This window comes from Clinocottus analis, unplaced genomic scaffold, assembly GCF_023055335.1.
Source record: "Clinocottus analis isolate CAN_PGR_092001 unplaced genomic scaffold, fCliAna1.0.p SCAF_2, whole genome shotgun sequence".
In the NCBI taxonomy this organism is placed as follows: Eukaryota; Metazoa; Chordata; class Actinopteri; order Perciformes; family Cottidae; genus Clinocottus; species Clinocottus analis.
The window spans coordinates 11,306,490-11,328,313 of NW_027175931.1; the positions used below are offsets into that span (position 1 = coordinate 11,306,490).

At 42.0% G+C, this 21,824-nt stretch overlaps 1 protein-coding gene across 1 annotated transcript; it reads right to left on the reverse strand.

Moving 5' to 3' along the window:
* Positions 1 to 288: 288 nt before the first annotated feature.
* On the reverse strand, positions 289 to 14,143 carry oafa (OAF homolog a (Drosophila)). The gene is made up of 4 exons (XM_068585229.1): positions 13,418 to 14,143; positions 3,243 to 3,377; positions 2,933 to 3,113; positions 289 to 2,163 (listed from the first exon to the last, which is right to left on the reverse strand). The coding sequence occupies exons 1-4, from the start codon at positions 13,646 to 13,648 to the stop codon at positions 1,886 to 1,888; spliced, it is 825 nt and encodes a 274-aa protein (XP_068441330.1). The 5' UTR covers positions 13,649 to 14,143; the 3' UTR covers positions 289 to 1,885.
* Positions 14,144 to 21,824: the final 7,681 nt, after the last annotated feature.

The following is a 21,824-nucleotide window of genomic DNA, read 5'->3' on the forward strand; positions in this document are numbered from 1 at the left end:
TTGAGCTGGACCTCCCATGAGTGGGGTCAGTAAACAGATATATTCCACAAGAACACAATGACGTTTCAAGTTATCAATACAATTTAACATCAGGAAGCATCTTGGTGTACAAGGGATTTAAGATGCTAATTACACAGCCCCAACATTACTTATGGAGTCCAGCCTCTGACCTTTTAATGTTGCCTTTTTCTTTCCCTACTTATTTTCTGTCTGCTCTTTACTGTAAATTGTCTAATCAAGATGTGAAATGCCCCCACCCCCTACAAAAAACAAATACATAATACTGTATGCAGTGCAAAGAAAGACTTTATTGAATTCATGTAAAACTCTTATATGGTACATTATCTAACTGCTTAATTTTCTCCAACTTTTTACAACATATTTAAAACTCTTTCATAGAAAAAAATATGTTTACAAACTTAAATCTACAATTACATAGCAAATATATCAGTGGAAATGTTAAGGCACTTCATCACCAGTAAAGGTCACAAATAGAAATGTTCCACTCATTTGGTTCTTTAGTTAGCATGACACACAAAACACACAATTATCTTTTGATATGGCAGTAAAGACTGAAATGAAGATGGAGGTCATACTGGAAACCTACTTCTCTTAAGAACAGACAGACAAAATGAAATTTGGTCCAACAAGTGAGAGAAATGAGTCTTGAATTACGCATGAAATATTATCAGGGATTGGAGTTGCATAAATTATAGATATTTAACTGCTGGGATGAACCGACAAAACTGAAAAAATGAAAACACAACTTGAGATTGGGATGCGACCAATAAACATAAAAAAACAGAAACATTGTTTAACCAGAAGATGGCAGTATATATTATTGAAAAAGGCCACAGTTTTGTGAATCCTGATATGAAAAAACACCACGAATACAAGCGAGGTTCTAGACACTGAAACATTACTCCCTTCTTTTGACAACAATTTCTTTGACTTTGCTTTATTTGGCACTTTTAAACAGAATGTGATTGGCGGGCATGTTGATGGGGCAAAGCAAAACTACTGCTATCCTAATACGAATATAATGCATCTGTTTATCCAAACTATATAAACCATGAAAACTTGGCAACAAAGTAGCATGACACATCTATAAAACAACATCCAAGCTCAAAAAGGTCTACATGCTCTGAAATGTGTGTGAATACTTATTGTTATTGAGGACCTGTGGTTTTGACTATGAGCTTATTTAATGCAAAAGATACAAAAATACTCCCCAATAATTTCACTTTGCAACCGAAATAAATAAAGCCAGCATTGAGGAAGCATTTCTATTGTCCGCCATCTTAAATTGTTATAAACAAAGCTGGCTAAAAACTATTTTTCACAGAGCTTTATAGGAAAGAAAACTCAACCATCCAAATTTCCCTTCACCAGGATGGCAGATTTTGTCTCCTGTGATCAGAGTGGGACTCAGTTCTTCCTTCGCTGGTTTTTAAATTGACCAGAAATGCACGATCCAGCTTTGTGCATACCATAGGTTGTTTGGGAGGTTATTGTTGTTGGCATCTGTAATCTGCTACAATAACTTCTCCAAAAAAGGCACAAAAGTGACAGCTTCTTTGAAAAGTCACATTATAGTTGATAACAATATGTCATTTTCCAAGGAAAGGCTGAAAGTCAGTGGGTCCTCTTCGAGCGTGTTGCAGCTCTCCTTCCTCAAAAGTTTTGGTCTCAATTGGAACCTGAATTTGTTTCTATTTCAGCTTGAACATCTGGATCTCCCCAACCTGAGCAAGTTTAATTTCACGTCACGTAAACCGAGGTCCAGTGTTACTGTGTTTACTTTGAATAGCTTGGGTGGGGAAACACCGGTTTGGCTGGGAGAAAATGCAGTATTTCTCTTCCCGTAACCATCCACAACTAAATGCTAGGTCTCTTCGTCCCATAGGCACAGCTGTTTTTGTGGAACGTAGTAAGTAAAATGGTAGCCTTTGCTGCAGCTCTTTATGCCACACTTGTAGGTTGAGCCTTTGCCTGTGGTGTCTCGGCTGCGGCAGTACTTCAGCTGACATGGGTACCACTCCAGACGCATACTGTATGTGCAGAGACAGGGCTGCCACAAGTCTTTAGTAGAGTGACAGGCCTGAAAGCTGGGCGCCTCTGTTGTTGTCTGGGGCAGGACCTCGAATATGGAGCCATCCACTCCTATAACACAGACATGAGAGGGACATGATTATCAGCCCTTGTGGTATTAAAAACAAAAGCAAGCCATCATTGAGTTGTGTGAATGATTCTCTTTCTGATTTCACTCCATTCAATACGGTATTGAACCGATGAGGGCGGACAAAGTGGCGAAAAAAAGGAAAGGCGGGGCAGTAAAAGGGAAGCTTTGTTATGCAAAGGAGATGCTAGTGCGATTCCCTTTGCTGATAATGGTGCGTAGTGCACGGTGAACCATGACCATCAACATTGTTTCCTCTGTAACAGTGCTGTCAGTGGACAATAGTGCCGTCATACGGATTCGCCACAGCCTGAATAATTTGGACTTCATTGCTATTAAAATACTGAATACACTGCAAAAAGGCCTTAGAAACAAATTGTTGATAAAAAATGGTCTCAATCTCGGTAAATGTGATGATTCTACTCTAATGTTTAGAGATGTTTCGCCTCTTTCTTTTTTTTTAAGTGGAAGATTGATTAGGAAAGTACACAGAGGAAGGTAAACATAGATAGCATGAACAAAAAGCCCAAGATAGCACGAAGATCACTAAAATGAAGTGGGAAGAAGTGTTTGGCTGATAGAAACAGCAAAGATAGAGAGCATCTGGTAGATAAAGCGTGTCAGGAGAGATAGGTTAGTCAATCTGCATGCACAGGAGAGAGGAGAGACAGATAAGAGGACAAGAAGGGGCAATATGCCACTATAGAATGTATGCTGGTTTCACTGATGAACAAACATTAGATGACCTCTGACCTTTGTCCAGCCAGTGTCTCACATCGGACTCCCTGGTATAGATGGCCTCCCGGGCCTCGCTGCACATGTTGTGGATGTGGGAGCTGAGTTGAGACGCCTGACTTATATTGACCGCGGCGCTCATCTCCAGCTGCTCCAGTCCTCGCCGCTCCTCTGCCAAGCGAATGGCCTGAGGGTTTTTCTGCACAGACCACATAAATGATCAGTGTTCACACCCTCAGAGCAATACATTTCATCGAATTTTCCAAGCGCTGAAAATGTTGATAGTACACATAACGCATAAATGCAGCTCGACGCCATGACATCATACCTGTCTGAGACGGGCCATGGACTCGCTCGGGATGATCTCATTGCGGCTGAGGCGAGAGATGAAGCACAGGGCCTGGTACTGGTTCTGTCCTCTTTCAAGCTCGCCCAGGATCAGCGCTCGGAATATCTTCACATCCTGCGAGACATAAAGGATGAGAGATGACTGGCTGAACGGATAAACAGACGGTTCCCAGAAGACATTAAAGTGGTGAATGAAGCGAGGCTATGATAACTTACAGTTTATATGTGCAGGCTCATACGGACTGCAACACATATTCTTTCCATTCCGATACTTAATGTAGCCCTTTTCCCGACAGAGTAATTCAATATGTGGAGATCAAAGCCGTTCAAACTAATGTCTGCTAAAAGTAAAGAGGGGTTTGTGTTCACCCTGCTCATCGAGCCTCATGCGACACTTTGTAGATACGTTTTGTCTGTAGACCTGTGCAACATCGCTCCAGAGTCCAGTCATAGTCTGGTTACTTGAACTGTCAAATTAAGGTGCGAGGCCTGTTTCTTGACAAACTTTATCAGAGTTTCCTCACATGCCGTAAAAGTCAGAAACATTTTTCGGCACTGTTTTATGTGGAAATGTGGAGGTAGGAAAGTGATAGTGGAGAACGCACCAGAAAACTTGTTGCTGTTGGCAAGTGTGTGAGAGATCTGGCGCCAAACCCAAGGCCATAAAAAGTTCTGCGAGAGGGTATGCAAAGCATGATGGGAAGCTTCAACAGTGAAGAGAGCAGAGCAGCAGACCTGTCCTCCTCTTCAGACACCCCCCACCCCCTCGCTGGCTTTGGCTTCAAGACAGATACAGTCCCACACACCCCTCCTCCGCATTTCACACTCCCGTCTGAAGCAAACAGGCTGCCGAGGAGTCGCAGTCTGAAGGCTTTCACTCCCTGAGGACTCTGAGATAGTTAAACAGCGCCGAGATAACCTCATTGAATTCTCCTTAAGGCTCCTCTGTTCCACTTCCTGTATGCAGAAGTGTACACACTGGCAAGAAAGCCACACAACATGCCATAGGAGCGTTTACGCTCTGGAGTTCATTATAGACTACTTTGCATGATCACTGGTCCCTCGGCCATTTTTGTCTGTGAAAAGAGTTTCTGGCAGGCGTACTATAAAAGCATGGGAATTGCACAAGTCAATCATGAAATACTATATGATCCTTGGAAAGCAAATTACTGATTCACAGGCTTTATACGACAATAACCTCTGTTTTTTCCCTTCACACATCTCTGTGAGCTGATCAGCGTATTTAAACAGTTGAACATTAAAAACAGAGTTGACGTTAAATACATCAAATAATGCCATACTACCAGTAACACAGTACTCTTATTACAAGAAGAACAAAGTTGAAGTAAGGAAGAGGGAGTACAATGCCAACAGAGAGACGGCCAAGAGTGTCATTTCCCCTCAAGTGTAGGGAGACGCAGAGGCCATGACTTCAGGACCTCCCAGAGTGCAGACACATGGCGCTACACTGGGACATTGTGTGTACGTAGGGGGACATTGTGTGTACGGTGAGGGTGGGGTGGGGGGTGGAGGAGACAGACAGACGGACAGAGAGAGAATTTGTGTCAGCCACATAGATTTGCCCCAGGGCTCTGTGGGTAATTACAGAGGAGCAGGGTAGCTCCACAAACTCTGCTTCTTTGGATCTTACTCATGGGCAAAGTGCAGAAGCTGAGCTCTCCTCCTCCTCTTGTGTCATTATGTGTCCAGATTAATGATTGTCTACTTCTCCAACCCAGCAGTTGGATTGAGGCCAGCGAGGGAGAGGGGAGAGCAGCAGTGCTTACTTACTGTGGCTTGATTTTCTGATGTAACTTTGTGTCAAGACATCTGCACACAGTAGAACATCTTAATGAGATTTTTTGACATATTGGGTAAATATGTAGCTGCAGCCAGCAATGATTAGCCTAGCTTAGTTTAGCTAGCCTGGCTCTCTCTGAAGATAACAATATCCACTTACCTGCATCTCTAAAGTTCAATTGAGGCGTAACCTCTTCCTTGTTTAATCTTCACAAAACGGTGTTGTAAAAACAACAATTTGTGGGTTGGATCTACATCGCTCGTCTCACCCTCACACTATTCATTTTAATATACAGGTATTAAAAAATAAAAAAGACAGTGAAATTAATCTCATCTCCAGCCAACAGTGAAGGAGAAGTAACAAACCGGTGTTGATGTCTTAATGGTTTGTGATATAAAGATAATAATTAGCATGACTTCTAAATACAAATACAGTAATAACAATGACGTCATCTCCACATTTCCATGCAGACAGAGCTGCTGAATCCAACTGTTTGTTTTGATAAGACGAGCCTCTCTTGTACTTGCCTGCAACCAGCACCGTTGCATGCACACACTGACTCGTATGTGCAGACACACTGAAAAGTGTGATAAAAAAAAACACTGCACAAAAGAATGAACTGTCCAGTGGTGTGATTAAAGGGGTTTTTACATATTCCAACACCAGGAGAGAGCTAGTCATGAACAAAGTTATCTAAGGCTGCAGGCTTGGATAACAATTGTGTCAACTTCTGCTTAATAATCCCTGATTATCAAACTGTAAATAAAGTTAATGCCCCTAATACAACTTTAGGACATCAGAGTCAAGTGGGCCTGCTTTAGTTTGAAAATGAAGAGTAAGGACATTTGAATATCCCAACTACTCCTTAAAGAAGTGAAGCCTATATCAGGAAGATGAGTCACCCCGTAAAATTGCATTTCTACAGACCTACATGAAATTAAAGGCTTGCAGACCAATGTTTAGAGAAAATCACCAGATACAGACATTAAGAATTAAAAGAGTGACATTTCCCTGCCTTGAATAAGGTGGGTAATACCATAATCAAAGGACAGGAAGGCCTTGAGTTTTTCCCCTACCAGAGCAGAGTAAATGTCGGCATGGCTATAAATAATCCAAACAAGTACAGATTCCTAAGCATTGCTCCTTGACACCCGGGACACCTTAGTCCACTTGCAGACAAACTACCACTGGCCGAGAGCCAAACACAAGTCTGTATTCATGTGAGCCGACGAGTGGGTAACGCAGAGACCTGTTAAACAGGAGAGAGGTGGGGGGCTGTTTCATTGGTGGTTACGTTTGGTGGGCCAGGTTATTTAAGAGGTGCACAATGGCCCATTCACACACTTAAAGGCTGCCATTTACAGTGAGCATTCTCCATCAGCGTGGTCGTAACCCAGCTACACATTCACAGTGGACACACCTGGTTTACTGGCTGTGAAAATGAGAACGGTGTGAAGCCCTAAATTGAAAGAATTATCAGGGTATTTTCTATCAAGAGATTTCTTTTTTTCTTTCTTTTTTTTACTTCCTAGTGAAAGAAGAACTGCAAGACATGTACATCTCACTTTGGGAGCTGTAGTAACAGTGCCAACTCACACTTGCATGCATGAATAGACATTCCAACACACACAAACACATGAGCACTCACATGAAAACAAACAGTGTGCCAGTAGCTATCCCCTGTGCAGGAGGTCCTTCCTGTATTTCAATCCCCTCTAAAGACCCTGTCTGTTGATAAGGCCGACGGCTGGCTGTGGAGGGCTGTTGGTCAGCCACGCTCTCATGAGTCATTTGGAAACACTTTGGGTTTGAGTGGGTATTTGAGAATTCCTTTTTTTTTTCTAAGTGAGCTGTTAGAGCAGGAACACACAAAAAACTAGCCACGAGATTGTTTTCTTCTGCTGTCATTAGCGTATCCATTGGCCTTTATTTGTAGATACATAGGTGATGAGAGGTTGCGTTTACTTTTTAGCACCGCTAACCTGCCCAAATGGCCAAGACTCCCTTTTAAAAACAACACATGGATTTACCGTGTTTGGCGATGGGGAGGATATTTGCCTTGGCTCATGAGGGCAGCCCTGTCCAAGAGCACAGGTGTTGGCAGGGATTAAAGATCATGTTGGGAGACAGAGGGGGAGAGGAAGAGACAGACTCACACAGACAAAAGAAGCGGAAGAAAAGCCGCTTGCGCTAAGAAATGCTTCACTTGAAGCTAATTACACAGGCTCCAAAGGCAGGAATGTGGAGTCACATTTGAGCCGGTCACACCTGGCTGTCCCAAGAGTGAACCAATTAGTAAGCAGTGCCACTGAATGGAGGATAAAAACACTTTGGCTATTGGATGGTAACTTACTTACTTACTTGAGTGTTAACACATTAACTCAGAAATGCAAACAAACACTCCACCACCCGTGTCCAATGCAGACTTTAAAAGTCTTCAAACCTGAGAAAAGTATGTGCAGACCACAATGGGGGAACTATTCACTCACACAGAATCTGGATACAATTATCCGGACACCCAAACTGCTCATGGAGACTTTGCACTCAGGAAATGAGAGGAGGACAAACAGTGGGTGCTAACGGGGAAGGAAATGAGTCCGATAGATAAGGCATAAACAATAAAGATGGCTACAGCCCCATTCGGGCCTTGAAGTGCTGTCCCGCAGCTTTCATATCCGGTTGCAGAGGACAAACAAACAGCTGTATAATAAGGAGGCATTTTAACATTGTGGGATCATGTCAACCATCTCATTTTCTAAAGCCATATATTTTCACACAAAAAAATAAATCCCCAGCAAAATATAATTATTTCATTTAAATTGTCATTAAACAAGTTTCAATTTAGTGTGTGACCTGGCACCCGAGTGAAAGGCACAGGAAATGTATTTTTTACTGATCCATTTACAAAATGTGACTTGCAAAAGTTTCTTTAAAACAGGTAAATCGAGCATCGCTTTCTTTTCTAGACATCCCTGGCTCTTTCTCAGAAATTTGACAATACAAGCTGTGTTTTATGACTGGAAAAGTAACACCAGCACAGTTTATTTGACAAGAGAATGGATGATGTAATACCTTCCCAGGTGTGGACCCATATACCGTAAGCACCAGAACCGACTGATCTGTCACAAGGGTTGGACAGTTAAGTCAAACATCTAGTTTGAAACTTACCAGGTTGAGCTAGTCAAAAAGACACAGCCATGAACTTGACAAAAAGGACATTTCAAGACACAATAGAAGCTTTGGTGGAGGAAACCCAACCCTTTGTTGTTTTGTTTCCAACTGCAATCTTAAAACCTTGAGGTATATTGAAATGATCACAACTATGCACAATGCAACTCCTGTCTTTTGGTCCATCAAAGCACCCTGAAGACCATGATCCCTGATTTCTGTAAATGATTAAAATAGAAAAGTTGAATCATAGCTGTCCAACTCTCTGCTGTATCCTCTCTCCTTGCATGTCTGTGGGAATGGGAAGCCTTTTCTTTATCAGCAGAAATACAGACCAACATCTGGTCTGCTGGCAGGAGGAGGATAAAGGATAAAGACATCAACAGGGGCTGAGGGGCCACAAGAGGCCAAAGGGGCCTTCATGATGCCTTGAAGGGCCACAACAAGTGCGATGGAAGATTTTTTTCCTGGAGGGAACAAAAGGGCGGCCAAGAGAAAGATTAAGTGTATGGGTTCATACACCTAATCCTATTGCAATGGAACAAACTGAAAAGGAGTACAATAAATAAAAAAAACACCTCCAGGTATACAATGAATCTGTGCATTTGTTTCTCACCACAGAGTAACCCAACAAGATCTTCATATACTCAAATTCCAAGGTACATGTCAAGAAAGTGAAGTCACTTTCTACACAAGCAATCGCGGTGCAGTACCTCTGATGAAGTTGTGAGGCAGTAACTCGTTTGTGGAGTTTCTCTTTCCCACACTGAAAGGAGTCATAGCATGACGAGTGAAAATGAGAAGAAGTAGAGTTCTTCTAAGGCACTGGGCAACGTAAAGAAAAGCTGAAATATCTGAGCAACTACTGCAAGACGAGCGTCGGGGTCTCACAGTTGACTCTGTGACCTTTCACAACCGACAGAGGAAAACTTATGTGCCCCTATGATGCGTCCTCCACGGTGTCTGAAACAGCAACAGTTTCCGGAACAGGTGACACTTGCCTGTGAAAACAGACGTTGCAAGTTTGTGCAAGTGACAAAGTGGGATGGTGTTTCAGGCTTTGAGCGCAAAGCAAGGTGTGGCAGCCAGAAAAAGAAGAAAAAAAGCCAGGCATAAAATGGAGTGACTGCACCGACTTGCAACTGATGTACATACAGTATTTGTCATCAAAAACAACAGTCAGTTGCTTCATTTGGCAAACGTCAGTATCCCAATAACAAGAAAGAGCTAAATGGATTGCCAGAAGGCCTCCCACGCCGGAGAGTTTGCCTAATAGCAAATAAAGGCCCCGGCCCAAAGCCATTAGAACAATTTAACCATGTGATGCAGTATGTGATATGGCTGTGAGAGAACAGGCGTCTGCCAAAATGCATCATGGATACTCTACTGTAGATCCCAAAGGAAGGGCACAAAGAAAGGCCAAACAACCTGCATCCCCACCCCCAAGCCTTTTAATCCTGTGTTTGACATAGCACATGAGGGTGTGTGAAGAATCTCCAATTCATTCTTACAGCAAGCTGGGCGTATCCATAAAGCCTCTGCGCTTTGAAGACAACCACAATATACACTAGAGTGATTTGACCGAAGGGTAAATAAATATGCCCCTGGCTGAAACACAATGCTGTTTATAATGCTGAAATGAAAAGAGAATCAATAAAAACAGCTTGCAAGCTCATTCTTACCACAGTGCCATTGTTTACTAAATCCAGACCCATTTAACATGATAGTGTGAGATAGTGTCAAGTGGCCTCCAACATCTGCTGCTCCCGTGACCAATCAGCATAGCAATGGGTCACTCCCATGCCACGTGAACACTGATGTGGCTACACGCAAGACTTTCCAGCACTGAAAAGTACTCTCAAAAGTGGATTATTTTTGTATCATGGATAGTGACGCTTAACAAAAAGTTTCAGTCTTCAGTGATAAAGATACTGCCTGAAGTGGCTTCTGCATCCCCAAAAGGCAATCTTTAAACACCTTCTCACTATTTGAGCATTTCTGTGAGGACAGCAGACAGTTAAAACACAATCTGGAAAACACTAGCGTGGGCGGAAAGCTTTCCAAATAAAAAAAAAAACAGCCCTTTTCTCATTATTCTCCATCAGTGTGATCAAATGTTTCCTCAATCTCTAAATAAATCAAAACAGAAAAATAAATGTTGAAACTGTTGTCACAGATGTTATATTATAGAGCCAGTAAGCATGGAACTACAGACGCACATGGCTTTGCACCACTGCATCCCCGAAATTAAACCTTCTTCAAGTGTTAACTCAGCCGAGAGGCCTGTGGAGTCACTCACATTCCTGCATTGATCAAACCCGCTAGCTGGACATGAAAGCGAGACACACAGAGTACAAACTGATTAGCCTCTCTGACAAAGTTTCTACATCTGGAAAGATCCAAATATGCGATACATTTCCCATTGGATTTAACTCCAAGACATGGTTTATGTTCAGCTCAAGGTCTTAAGACTGCATGAGACCATAAATCGTTGCAGTGATTGTTGAGGGAAAATTGATGTCCTAAATCGACAAATGACTGGAAAAAGAATAGTCTATTTGAGGCTACAACAGCAAATCTGATGTGTCTTGAGTTAAAAAAAAAATAATTGTACACTAACTTTGAGCACGTCATCAAGATATTACACACTCATTGCTGCAATTCTACCCTTGTTAGAGTAGCTTTGGCTGGAAATTCTTTCCTGTGATACCAGATAGCATGTCCCTAAAAAACATAAGAACATTAAGCAACCCTTTACAATTACAGATGACCAACTCCCTACCATGATGCCTTTCTGTCACAAACACAATAATATAAATCATAATTCTTTAGTGTTTGAATTAAAATTGACACTGGTAAAAACCAGATACTTCACTATTGCTACTTAGAGTTGGTGGTAATAGTTTGGAATAGAATGGGAACTCCCTTCCAGGGCAAAGAAAGGAAAAAAAGAATAATGAAGCACCAGGCACCATAAATCATGACAACAATCTTCATAGAGAGATATATACTCGGAATGACACAGAGGTGTCATGCAGTTAAACCACATCATCTTTTCCATACGAGTACATGCCTTCAGACCAAACGTAACCCTCCTGAAATCACAGCATAGCTGATTCTCACAGTGATTCACTGCTTGGATAAGGTTGACTAAACTTCTCACATCCAGCAGACCACTCCGCCAGTGTCTAACGACTATAGCGTTTACAATCACATCTTTGCCACGTATTCACAAAGCAGAAAAGATCAAGAGCGGAGGATTATTTATAGAGGCCTTTTAATGCGCCTGGTGAGAGCAAAGATCACATGCTCCTCCATCCTGGATGAATCGATCATATAGAATTGGATGGTAAAAAATTAAAAAAAAGGAAAAGCTTGCTTCCTCAATATTTAGTAACTGGAAGACTACTTTAACCTGTGCTGTACCCATTAGAAATCTCCAGTGTTTTACATCCCTGTTAAAACACTCTTCGTCCTACTGGCTTGAATCTGGACTGTATATTCATGGCAGCTGGAAGTGACAGCTCTTCCAACTTTCCATAAATCTTGGAGATACTGCACAAGAGCTAACTGAATGAAACCACATGCAGGAGAAATTTAGGAGAGAGCAGGAAGAAGTGAGCAAGAGACAGAGGGGGCTGGGGAGACAGAGACACAGAGTGGGAGGAAGAGGAGGGGGGCAAGGAGGCCAATTTACAACAGAGAAAATCAGGCTGCAGAGAGGGAAAAAAAGGGGTATTCTAGAGGTTATGTTGGCTTTATTCAAATAAACAAAACCATATGTTCTTACGGCTGTGCGTGTGCATGCGCAAAGGGACGCAGCAACACGGGGGAAGCGAACAAAGGCTCCATGCTCACAGATTAGTGTATGTGTCTTTATATTGGAGTGTTACCAACGATTGTGGGAGACGGACTCTTCGCTTTCAACTCTAAATTAGCTGTTTTGGTTAGTGAACCAGACGTGCAGAACAAAAAGGTCAGACATGCCCACTTAATCCTGGTAAATCTCCCCCTTCACATCTCGCCAGCCTGTCAGCTTCTGTGTGACAGCAACCATCACAGACACATGCCTTTGCTCTGTGCCCTCCTGCACCCACTTCATGCAGTTTTAGTTTTACTTCCAGAACTGACATGCATCTGTCTCTGGGTAGTCATTGTCCAAAGTGAAACACTTTGATCTTAAAAAAAGAAAGAAAAAAAGAAATCACAAATGATTAGGAAGGGACACTTGATCTGCTTGTCTACTTTTAGAAAAATCCTAAGTATGGGGGTGTGTGGACATCCACATCTAAGGAGCAGCAGCTGCCTTGACCTCTGTCAAACTCAAGCGAAGATGAAAAAAGATGAATGAAACTACTGCTAAATTCCACTTAGGTTTTTGTGCAAGGTACAAAGTCTGCCACATGGGGTTTAGGCTTTTGGGATGTTTTCATTTAAGCTTCAGCTTTTTTTTCCATAACACTGTGATGGAGACAAGTATTTAGCTTGACCACCATTAAGGGTACTTTATTTCAGTCTTAATAGGATCTGGATCTTATGAGACAATACAACAAAAATAAAAGATTAAAAGGCATCAAGTGATCTTTTATGTCACCTACTGCTGCCCATCACACTTTGTTGTTGGACTACAGACCTCACCCCGAGGGACATGACTTGGATTTGCTGGAGCAGAGGTTTCTCTGTTCATGTTAAAAACAGACCCCATTCAGGTTCGAAAGCTGCAATAAAGTGAAACTGTTGTATGATTTAAATTGAATCACTGGTTCAAAAAGTGAAGGATGGGTACCCATAAGAGTCCCAGAGAGATGTCCAGGGGGTCCCAAAGTCCCCCAAAACAAGGAATAGGGTCGAATAGGTTTTTGATTTTGACTCATTTCAAGGACGAGCAAGAATGGCTTTCAACATTAGACTAACCCGGTCTACAATGTGCCATTACCTTCAGAGAATTAAACACCCAATACTGGGGACTTCTCAGGGAGCCCCATATATCATTGTGGCACCCAAGAGCTGGGGCCAGTGGAAACCAGTTCTAATTCAGGCTGAATGTGTCGTCACACTTTCATACTCCACAGACTTTCTAACAGCACCGCATCACATCTCACCAGAGTGGCAGTATGAGCGGATAAACGCTCTCCGAAGGGACAACACCGATGAGCATGAAAAGGGTAGATAGATCCCCCTCTCACCTGTTTGAAGTCCGCCAGAAACGTGATGAGTGTCCCGTCTCCCTGCTTGAATTCGAGCGATATCGAGTCCCTCTCATTGTCCGCCTCCAAAACCTCCTCGGTCACCAGTCCGTCCGCGAGCCGGACCCGGACCCGCAACTCTGAGCCCAGTCCCAGTGCGACCACCAGCACCAGGGCGCAGAGTCGGGTCAGTATCCGAGCTGAAGCCGCAGAGACGCAACTCGCAAACATGCCCAAAAGACGCGAAATGGAAGCAGACAGAGGGGGAAAAAAAGTCGAGGCGAAATCCAAAGGTCCGCGTTCATATCCCTTTACTGTGATCTTGGATTTGGTCGTAAAGTCCTTTGCTTCATATTCAAAGTGGGGGGGTTCTAGTTCACAGGTCGCCCCTCAGTATGGTCCCCGGCGTGCCAGCACTTTCCACGCTCACACGCACGGCCATGGAAATCACACAGAAGAAGCTGGACTTCCAATCTCTGCTTTTCACTTCAACGTGAGTTCACTTCCACTGAAAGTCTCTCGCTCCGGCGTTGTTAAGATCATGCGCATTTCAGCCCCCCCTGCTGCCGCTGCTGCTGCTGCTGCTGCTGCTCCACAGCCAACAGTCCGATGATCGCACGTTGCTCCTAATTCTGCTTTGTGTTGATATTCGCCGTCTCCCTTTTTCTCCCACTCTGCAATTCATGCACCCCCGTCACTTCCTATCCGTCGGTATCCCACTGCTCGCCTGGCTTCCAAACTTTCTGTTGCGCGAATAAGTGAGTGAGTGCAGTGGTGGTAGTAAACTCTTAAAGCCATACCACCCTCTGGAAACTCTGCCCATCCCCCTAAAGGCCTCATGTGATCCTCCTGCACGCAGCAGCAAGCAGGCTGAACTAATAATACCCCCCAACAGTTACAACAAAGGTGTTGTGAGGATTTGTAAATCATAGCTTGGGGCTACAGCTCTTGTCATGTAGGGATAAATAAAAGACTTGGAAAACTATAACCTGCAGCTAGTCCTCAAAAAAAAATCTAATAATACAAGCAAGTATTAACATTGATGAACAACACTGATGACATCAAGATAAATATGATGAATTTAAGCTTTATAGTGTGGCATGTTTTCATTACAGATGTGTGATATTGAAGTTTTCAAAAAATCAGGACTAGTGTACTGCCTAAAGGCGAATAAGGGGAAAACACAATTCTAATAATCTGTAACTTAAAAAGGATATTTACCAGTTTTAAAAAGAAAAGTCAAAAATAAAGATAAAGAAAGACATTCTTTTTAAACTCACCTTTTTTGTTTTTCGGTTGTTTTTCAAATGCATCTACTCTCTCTGACAGCCTTTTTATATGGTTGATTCACAGGTTCCATCAAAAAGAAAAGTACAGTCACTCCTTCTTTCTCCTTGCATGTTATTATATTTTATGATATCCTCAAGTGAAATCCTGAACGTCAAGCTTGTCAAGCAGAGGTGAGTGCTGCCAAACAGACAAAAGCTTATATGAGGGGAGATCTCTGAGTAACATCAAATCTTAGATGATCTAGTGTTTTGCAAAAAGTGTGACATCCCTGCACTAAACCGCCTGAACAATTATGTTATCTCTGTCGGCTCGACGCACTGCATTCTGGGTGGGCTGAGCCCCGGGCTGGTGACCCCTGAATGTGGCAGGACTTGAGTGCTGCTGAGACCAAGAGGTGGATGCTCCAGTGAAGGGGAAAGCAAACAGAGAGGCTGTAAAGCAGAGCAAACATTGTTAGCCTGGCAAACCAAACGGGGCCCTGGACCCTGATAGACTGGAGGAGTGCAGGTCAGGCAAACACACCCCTTTGTGGCGGAGTCTCAGGCTACATCTTAGTTAGAGCGCTTAAAAAGCAGAAGAAGTTTGGGCCGAGAACAGTTTGATTGGACCGAACATCGCGACCAATCGTTGTCAGTCAACATGTAAATGTTGCGGCATCCAACAATTTTAGGGCTTAATTACAAATCATGTGCTTGCTTGTTGCACTTGCTTCACCGTGGACTTCCTGTATCCTCCCACACAGAGAGGTCCAAAGTTCAGGAGCTCTGGGAGACTGTTTGCGTGCAGTGACTCACGCAGGTAGCAGAGACAGTCACAAGCTACAGTGTACAGAGTGTGTTTATGATTAACTAGCAGTTGCGTTGTCCCACAGTAATTATGGACACAATGAGGAGCAACCACGTCAGGGCCTTCACCTCACTTGACTTGTTTAAAACTGTTGGCCAAAATGAGATGTATGCTTCATTTTGTTGAGAAGAAGCAAAAGGGGAAACCACCCAAACACTCATATATTTGAACATATACGTATACCATTACACGAGGATAGAATATAATTTAAATGTCATCATATTTCTTTCACTCGTAACGCAATTGTATCACAGTTTTGCAATGCTCTAGAATATTCTCTGAAGTGTTCGAGCTGAAAAGAAGCTGTTTGCATTCCTAAAGGCAATACCTGTGAAATAGACAGGACAGTCTTGCTTGGTCAGTCTCCTGCAGACTCTCTGATGCTTTTGCTTTTTCGTTTTAACAACACAGCTGCACAACTGTCGTTATCTGAACGCGTGTAATTTTAACATGTTTTCTAAACTTGGGAAGTAAAGTGGTTTTGCCAAAGCAAATGGATTGATTTAATTCCGAGTGTAGATAAAGAGTCACGTGTATTTTATGTTGTTGTTTTTTACATTTTAATATGCATTTAGATTTTCTTAAAGAGCATTCTGGCTCCATTTACTGTGAAACAGTAGGCTTTGTAGAAATAACAAATGAATCAGTTAGTACTGTAAGAATACGATCAGATGATGTAATATATAACGGATATTACATTTACACTTGGAAAGCAGCACCAAATTAGAAGCTTTAATTAAATCAACAACAGTGTAGCTCGTACGACAGTTTAAAACATTATCCTTAACTTCACACACCCACACACACTTTAATAGCTGCTGTAAGAAATGTGACGTATTTCTACCCATTGATGTGGGCAACTTGTGCTTTTTTTTGTGAGATACTCGACCAACCAGGGTTTTATTATTAAATTCAAGTTGTGTGTGTGTGTGTTTATGTGTGTGTAGCCTTGACTACTGTGCATCTCATCAGGTTTGTTGTATTTTGGATAAATGAAGACGCACAAGTTAACAGCATATTCCCAAACTGGACCAATTTGCTTTCATAGAAGGGCTTGAAAAACTCCAGATAAAGAAAGACAAGATTTGCATTGTGGTTTGATCGCCATCACATGCAGCCGAGCAGTAATACCCTTGATACTCGCTGAGAATGCACAATATTTTCCTTCACGATGGTTTGCTTAAAGAAAGTATTCAGAGTTAATCAGAAAACTTCCAAAACCAACAAGCTGATGATGTTTCACCTCTGCACAGGGCAGCCAGTGGGGGAGAGCCAAGTTCTGTTGATCTCACTGATCTTACCTGCCAGGAGTGTGTGTGTGTGTGTGTGTGTGTGTGTGTGTGTGTGTGTGTGTGTGTGTGTGTGTGTGTGTGTGTATGTGTGTGTGTGTGTGTGTGTGTGCGCTCTTTAAAAATATGTACAGTATTTACACAAGGACTGCGGGTGCTGAAATCAAGCTGCTTTCCCGTTCTCTGATGATATTTACTTATCTTCTTGTCCTCCCACTCACGGCTTGGCCTCCAGTGTGCCGGAGCAGCAGCCAGTTGCTGTCTGAGCTCCCTGCTGTCGGCACAGTACAGCAGGAGGTATCCCCTTTCACATGTGGGGCTCTGGGGCCACAGGAACCCTTTTGGAGCGCAGGCTCGCATGGAGGAAAAGAGAATACAGTTAGATAAGAACATATAGCACGGTTCCTAACCCCTCAGTGTCTGTTAAAAGATAAATAGATGAATGTATAACAATAATCATGAGTCATTTACAACAACATATTTACTCCCCCACATTGATAGTTGCTGCTTGACAGATTGAGATGTTACATGGAATTTGTGATGGGTTTATAAAACATAATCCACAGTTATAGATCAATCTCCTCAACAGTAAATAAGCCTATATAATATATAGGAGTACAACACACATTTCTTTTGCATTGTAGTTACATTACAATTTGCTAATAATACTAACAAGCTACACATTGCTACTTTTACTCAAGTAACGAATATGAATCTGTCAATTTTGTTTTATATTTGGCATAATCTCAAGTACACAAAGATATGTATGCTGTCTATTGAGTCAACATCAATTACTCACTGCCAGAGTAGCATCCAGATGTTCCTGTGTCAACACTAGCGGGGGAACAGTTCAAAGGGAAAACAGAGGAGGGATCTTTTAACCCCTGCGTCTCCAAGAAAAAGCATCGCATTACACACAATCATTTATACCATAAAAGAATTCCATGGGAATTCCTGTAAAGCTAATGACAGAGAGAGAGAGAGAGAGAGAGAGAGAGAGAGAGAGAGAGAGAGAGGTGGAGATACAGAAGGAGGAAAAAAGGTTCTTTTGAATTGTGAAAATAAATAAACACGTTTGGGCTTATAGCTCAGAGCATTAAACCCCACAGTGAGTCTTTCCTGGCAGAGTCCCAGCACGATGAAAGACAATCCCACTTTAAACACAGGCGTAGGAACATATCATTTATCTTTCCACATAATGGGAGGTCAAAGCTGTGATCTAATATTGAGGTGCAGCTATCTCATGCTTTCTTCAGAGAGAAGTCATATACAACATCTTGAGCATCTATTGTATGCGCATTTGCAGTCACTATAGAACACAAGCTGTGTGAGTGTGTGTGTACGTGTGTGTGTGTGTGTGTGTGTGTGTGTGTGTGTGTGTGTGTGTGTGTGTGTGTGTGTGTGTGTATGTGGCTACCATTTGTGTCCTTTACAAACATGAATACTTCCATTGTCGGGAGCCCTTAACGGAACTAAGAATAAATCCTAAAAACATATAAAGATGTGGAGTTTCAATGTAGATGATCCTTGGCCGAGAATATCTTGCAACTCTCCCGAAATGGTGTTGATCCATTTCTTGGTTCCGAGGAAGCACGTGACTCAGAAAACATCTGTTCAGAATACAGAGCAGGTCTATTTAATTAATCAAACTATTGTCCTGCTGGAGTTATATAAATGACTGTTAATTCTCCGTGGGGGGCATTTAATAATGTTGGTTGGGAGCCATTTAAAGGTGACTCACTAAACAAAGTTTCCTTACCAATTTAACACTATATCTTGTGGGAAGAACTTCATGTTGGATTTCCCCACTATTGTCCATAAGTGAAGGGTGACATCTAATTAAATTATCATACCAATATCACCCAAAATACTAAGATGGTATCCCTTACATGCTTAAGGCCTTTTCCACAAAAATAATATCATCATTGGAATATTATCCAGGCCTGCATTACGTCATTGCATGCTCTCAGGTGAGAAGAAGTAGATTCATATGTTTTAAAGGAGACACATGGCGATCTCCTTCTATACAAATAGTGGAGGGGTGAGCAGCAAGAAGAACCACGGTTCAGGGGAATGGATTCAACCCAATCAGGAAGAAGAGTGAGCCAGCCAGTCCGAGCCAATATAGCTAAGCAGCAGGACTGAACTCGACTGGACTGTGAGTGACTCTGAGTCTGTCTGACTGTCAACACAACACTACATGGGCTTGAAACTATCAAACACAAACTGAGAGAAAACTATAATACCAGAAACAGCAGCGTGTGGCTCTGCTGAGTGCAAGTAAGTAAGAATGCTCAGATGCTTTCGGCTACATATATGTTTCCATACAGATAAGAGGCCAGAGTAATTGCCATGTAGCTCGGCAGTCAGCGCACGGCAGCTGATATTCTGCCAGCACACAATCAAGATGCCTGCCTCTGATTATCACGCTGTAAACAAACTGGAGCGGGCCTCTCCTTCAGCAAACTACAGACCTCTCTCATCTGCTAGGATTAGCATTTTCAACTGTCGGCTGCCAGACTGGACTCACTGAGTAACTTGACATGCTGAGTAAATGTTTGTGGAACAAAAGAAATCTGATAAACAAATATACAAATGATGGCCAAACAAAGCTCCATAACAGTATTATTTGTTCAACAAAGTTGTAATTATTTATCATACTATAAGCTCCTTGATCTGATTATATTGTTGAATCCACATCATTCATTTCTGGTTGGCCGGTGCTGTATTTGACTGGGGAACTCCTAATTGAACTGCCTCGGTCGTGAAAAAACAGCAAACCAGTAAAATGTCTGTTTTTGGAAGGTTGTAAATTTCAAATTAGGGGAAACATTAAGTATGTGTCTTTTATGTGCAGAGAGTAATGAAACAAAACAACAACAAAAAACACTGTACATGGTGAACATAAGATGCTTGTTCCTGTTTCAACACATACAACATGTCAAAGCATGAATAAATAACCACAGGGATTGTATGTGCAATATTTTGTTGTACAAGAGTTAAAGTGGAATGTTTCCTACAAGTGTCCCACCAGCCATGTCCCAATCCCTGTGTTGTTTGCATGCTTTTCATATATATTTCTCAAACCAGTGCCCGACAATCTGTTCCAATTTCTCTCCGGAAAAATAACTACAATTTAGCGGATATTTTAGGTATATTTGGTTGATAGAATATGAATGATCTTTGTAATCAATACAAAATCGATATAAAGTGCAGGCTCCTGCATTATTACTCACCAAAAATGTACAGAAAAACAGAGCATCCAGTCTCAGGTTGAGCACTTCTGTGACATTTATCATCAGAGCAGAAGTTGCTCGTCGGTGTCAAGCCTGAGAAAGACCAGGATACAAACTACACAATAGCGATATGCAGGAAATTATTACTTAGCTTGTGTACAGCTCGTTGAAAAATCAGATCTTTCAATGTTTACTCGCTTAAAAGTAAAACCCTACAATCACCTAAAAGTAAAAAAAGGAATTCAATTCAAGACAGATTGGAACAGTGTGTAGTAAATGTTTCTCAAAGCCCTCGGGCTGAGTGTGTGAGGTATACTTACCTTGTAAAAAAGAAGTTTTGCTTGTAAGACTTTCGATTGAGTTATTAAACTTAACCAGACACATTCAGAAGAACATGAAAGAGGGAGGGTTGAATAAAGGTACAGTCGCTGCAACAGTTGAAGTGTTTTCTATGAGAGAACGATAAGAAAAACTATTGTGTTATGGTGCTGTGATTTTCTGACACTGTTCTTTGTTTTTCTCTGCCACTAAGCAGTCTCTGACACAAAAATGCAGGACAAGAATTTAGGGTTAACTCTCAGTTCTGACCTTTGACTTCTTGTCATTCTTGTTGGGGATGTAACTGTCTTCAGTAAATCTCGCTTGTGTCCTCACAGTCCAAACAAGGAGCTGGGCATTCTTGTGAATGTGAGAGTCAGGCGGATGTGACATCACTGGGGATTTTAACTGCCTTTCTCCCATAAGCGTGACTTCTTTGTCTGTGTGCATGTTTGTTTACATGAAACAGGCCTGGGCTTCACTGTTGTCTGGTCAGCAAAGAAAAGCCGGTGTGGCTGACTCATTCCTCTGACCAACGCCACTGTCTAATCTGTGGCCCGACCAAAGATAAACAGAGAGTTGCGTGTGTTTACATTGACTTGGATGAGATTCCTACAGCTTATACATTCAGTTCGTTCAGATTTCCTGTGAAAAACTGGAAAAACTTCATAATGAAGAACAGATTAATGCACATTGAGGTAGTAAAACAACTAGGTGGTGGTACAGTCAGACTTGAGTCATCGGCATGTGTGCTGTATTTTAACCAGTTTCACATGAAACAAGGCCATAGATCATTCACGGCTTCCTGCTGCAAATTTTAAAAAAAAAAAAGCCACACACACACACACACACACACACACACACGTCATTTTACCGTAACCCCTTGAAGACAGCATGCTGGGAGGAATTCTCCACAGTGCGTCTGGGAAAGTCTTGAGGAAGAAAAGAAGAACAAAATAAATAGAGAATGTCATTTTCCTAGTTTTGGTCCAACGTCTTTACTTGAAAATCTATTTACTCTGATGAGAAAATACAGAACACACCTAAAGGGAAAACTTGCTTTACAGAAAAGGTTCCAAGGTAAGTTTTGAATGGAATAAATGAGAAAAAGGGATTGCATTTCGTCTGCACGTTCCATTTCCATTGTTATTACTGAACTGTATACACATAACTACTGTGGCCAGGCCAAAACATATGCATAAGGCAATAACAGTTTTGATTTCTATTCCTGAATACCTCTATCACCGGCCTTTTCTCACCTGATCAACAGCAATACAGCTATATGGAAGGACTTAAAATGGTTTAAATGATCTGTTGGCTAAAAAGAATGAAGGACATTTGACAAATACTGACAATTAAAGACACTATGTGAAGGATTTAAAAAAAATCTTTGTTGCCCTCAAGTGGTAGGGTCAAAACAGACCCTAC

Excerpts from the sequence above, each read along its gene's own strand:
- oafa (XM_068585229.1), bottom strand. The coding sequence starts at position 13,648 with ATGTTTGCGAGTTGCGTCTCTGCGGCTTCAGCTCGGATACTGACCCGA. Across the intron at positions 3,378-13,417 it reads TTCTGGCGGACTTCAAACAG|GATGTGAAGATATTCCGAGC; the intron begins GTGAGAGGGGGA and ends TATGTCTCGCAG. Across the intron at positions 3,114-3,242 it reads CCATGGCCCGTCTCAGACAG|AAAAACCCTCAGGCCATTCG; the intron begins GTATGATGTCAT and ends TGGTCTGTGCAG.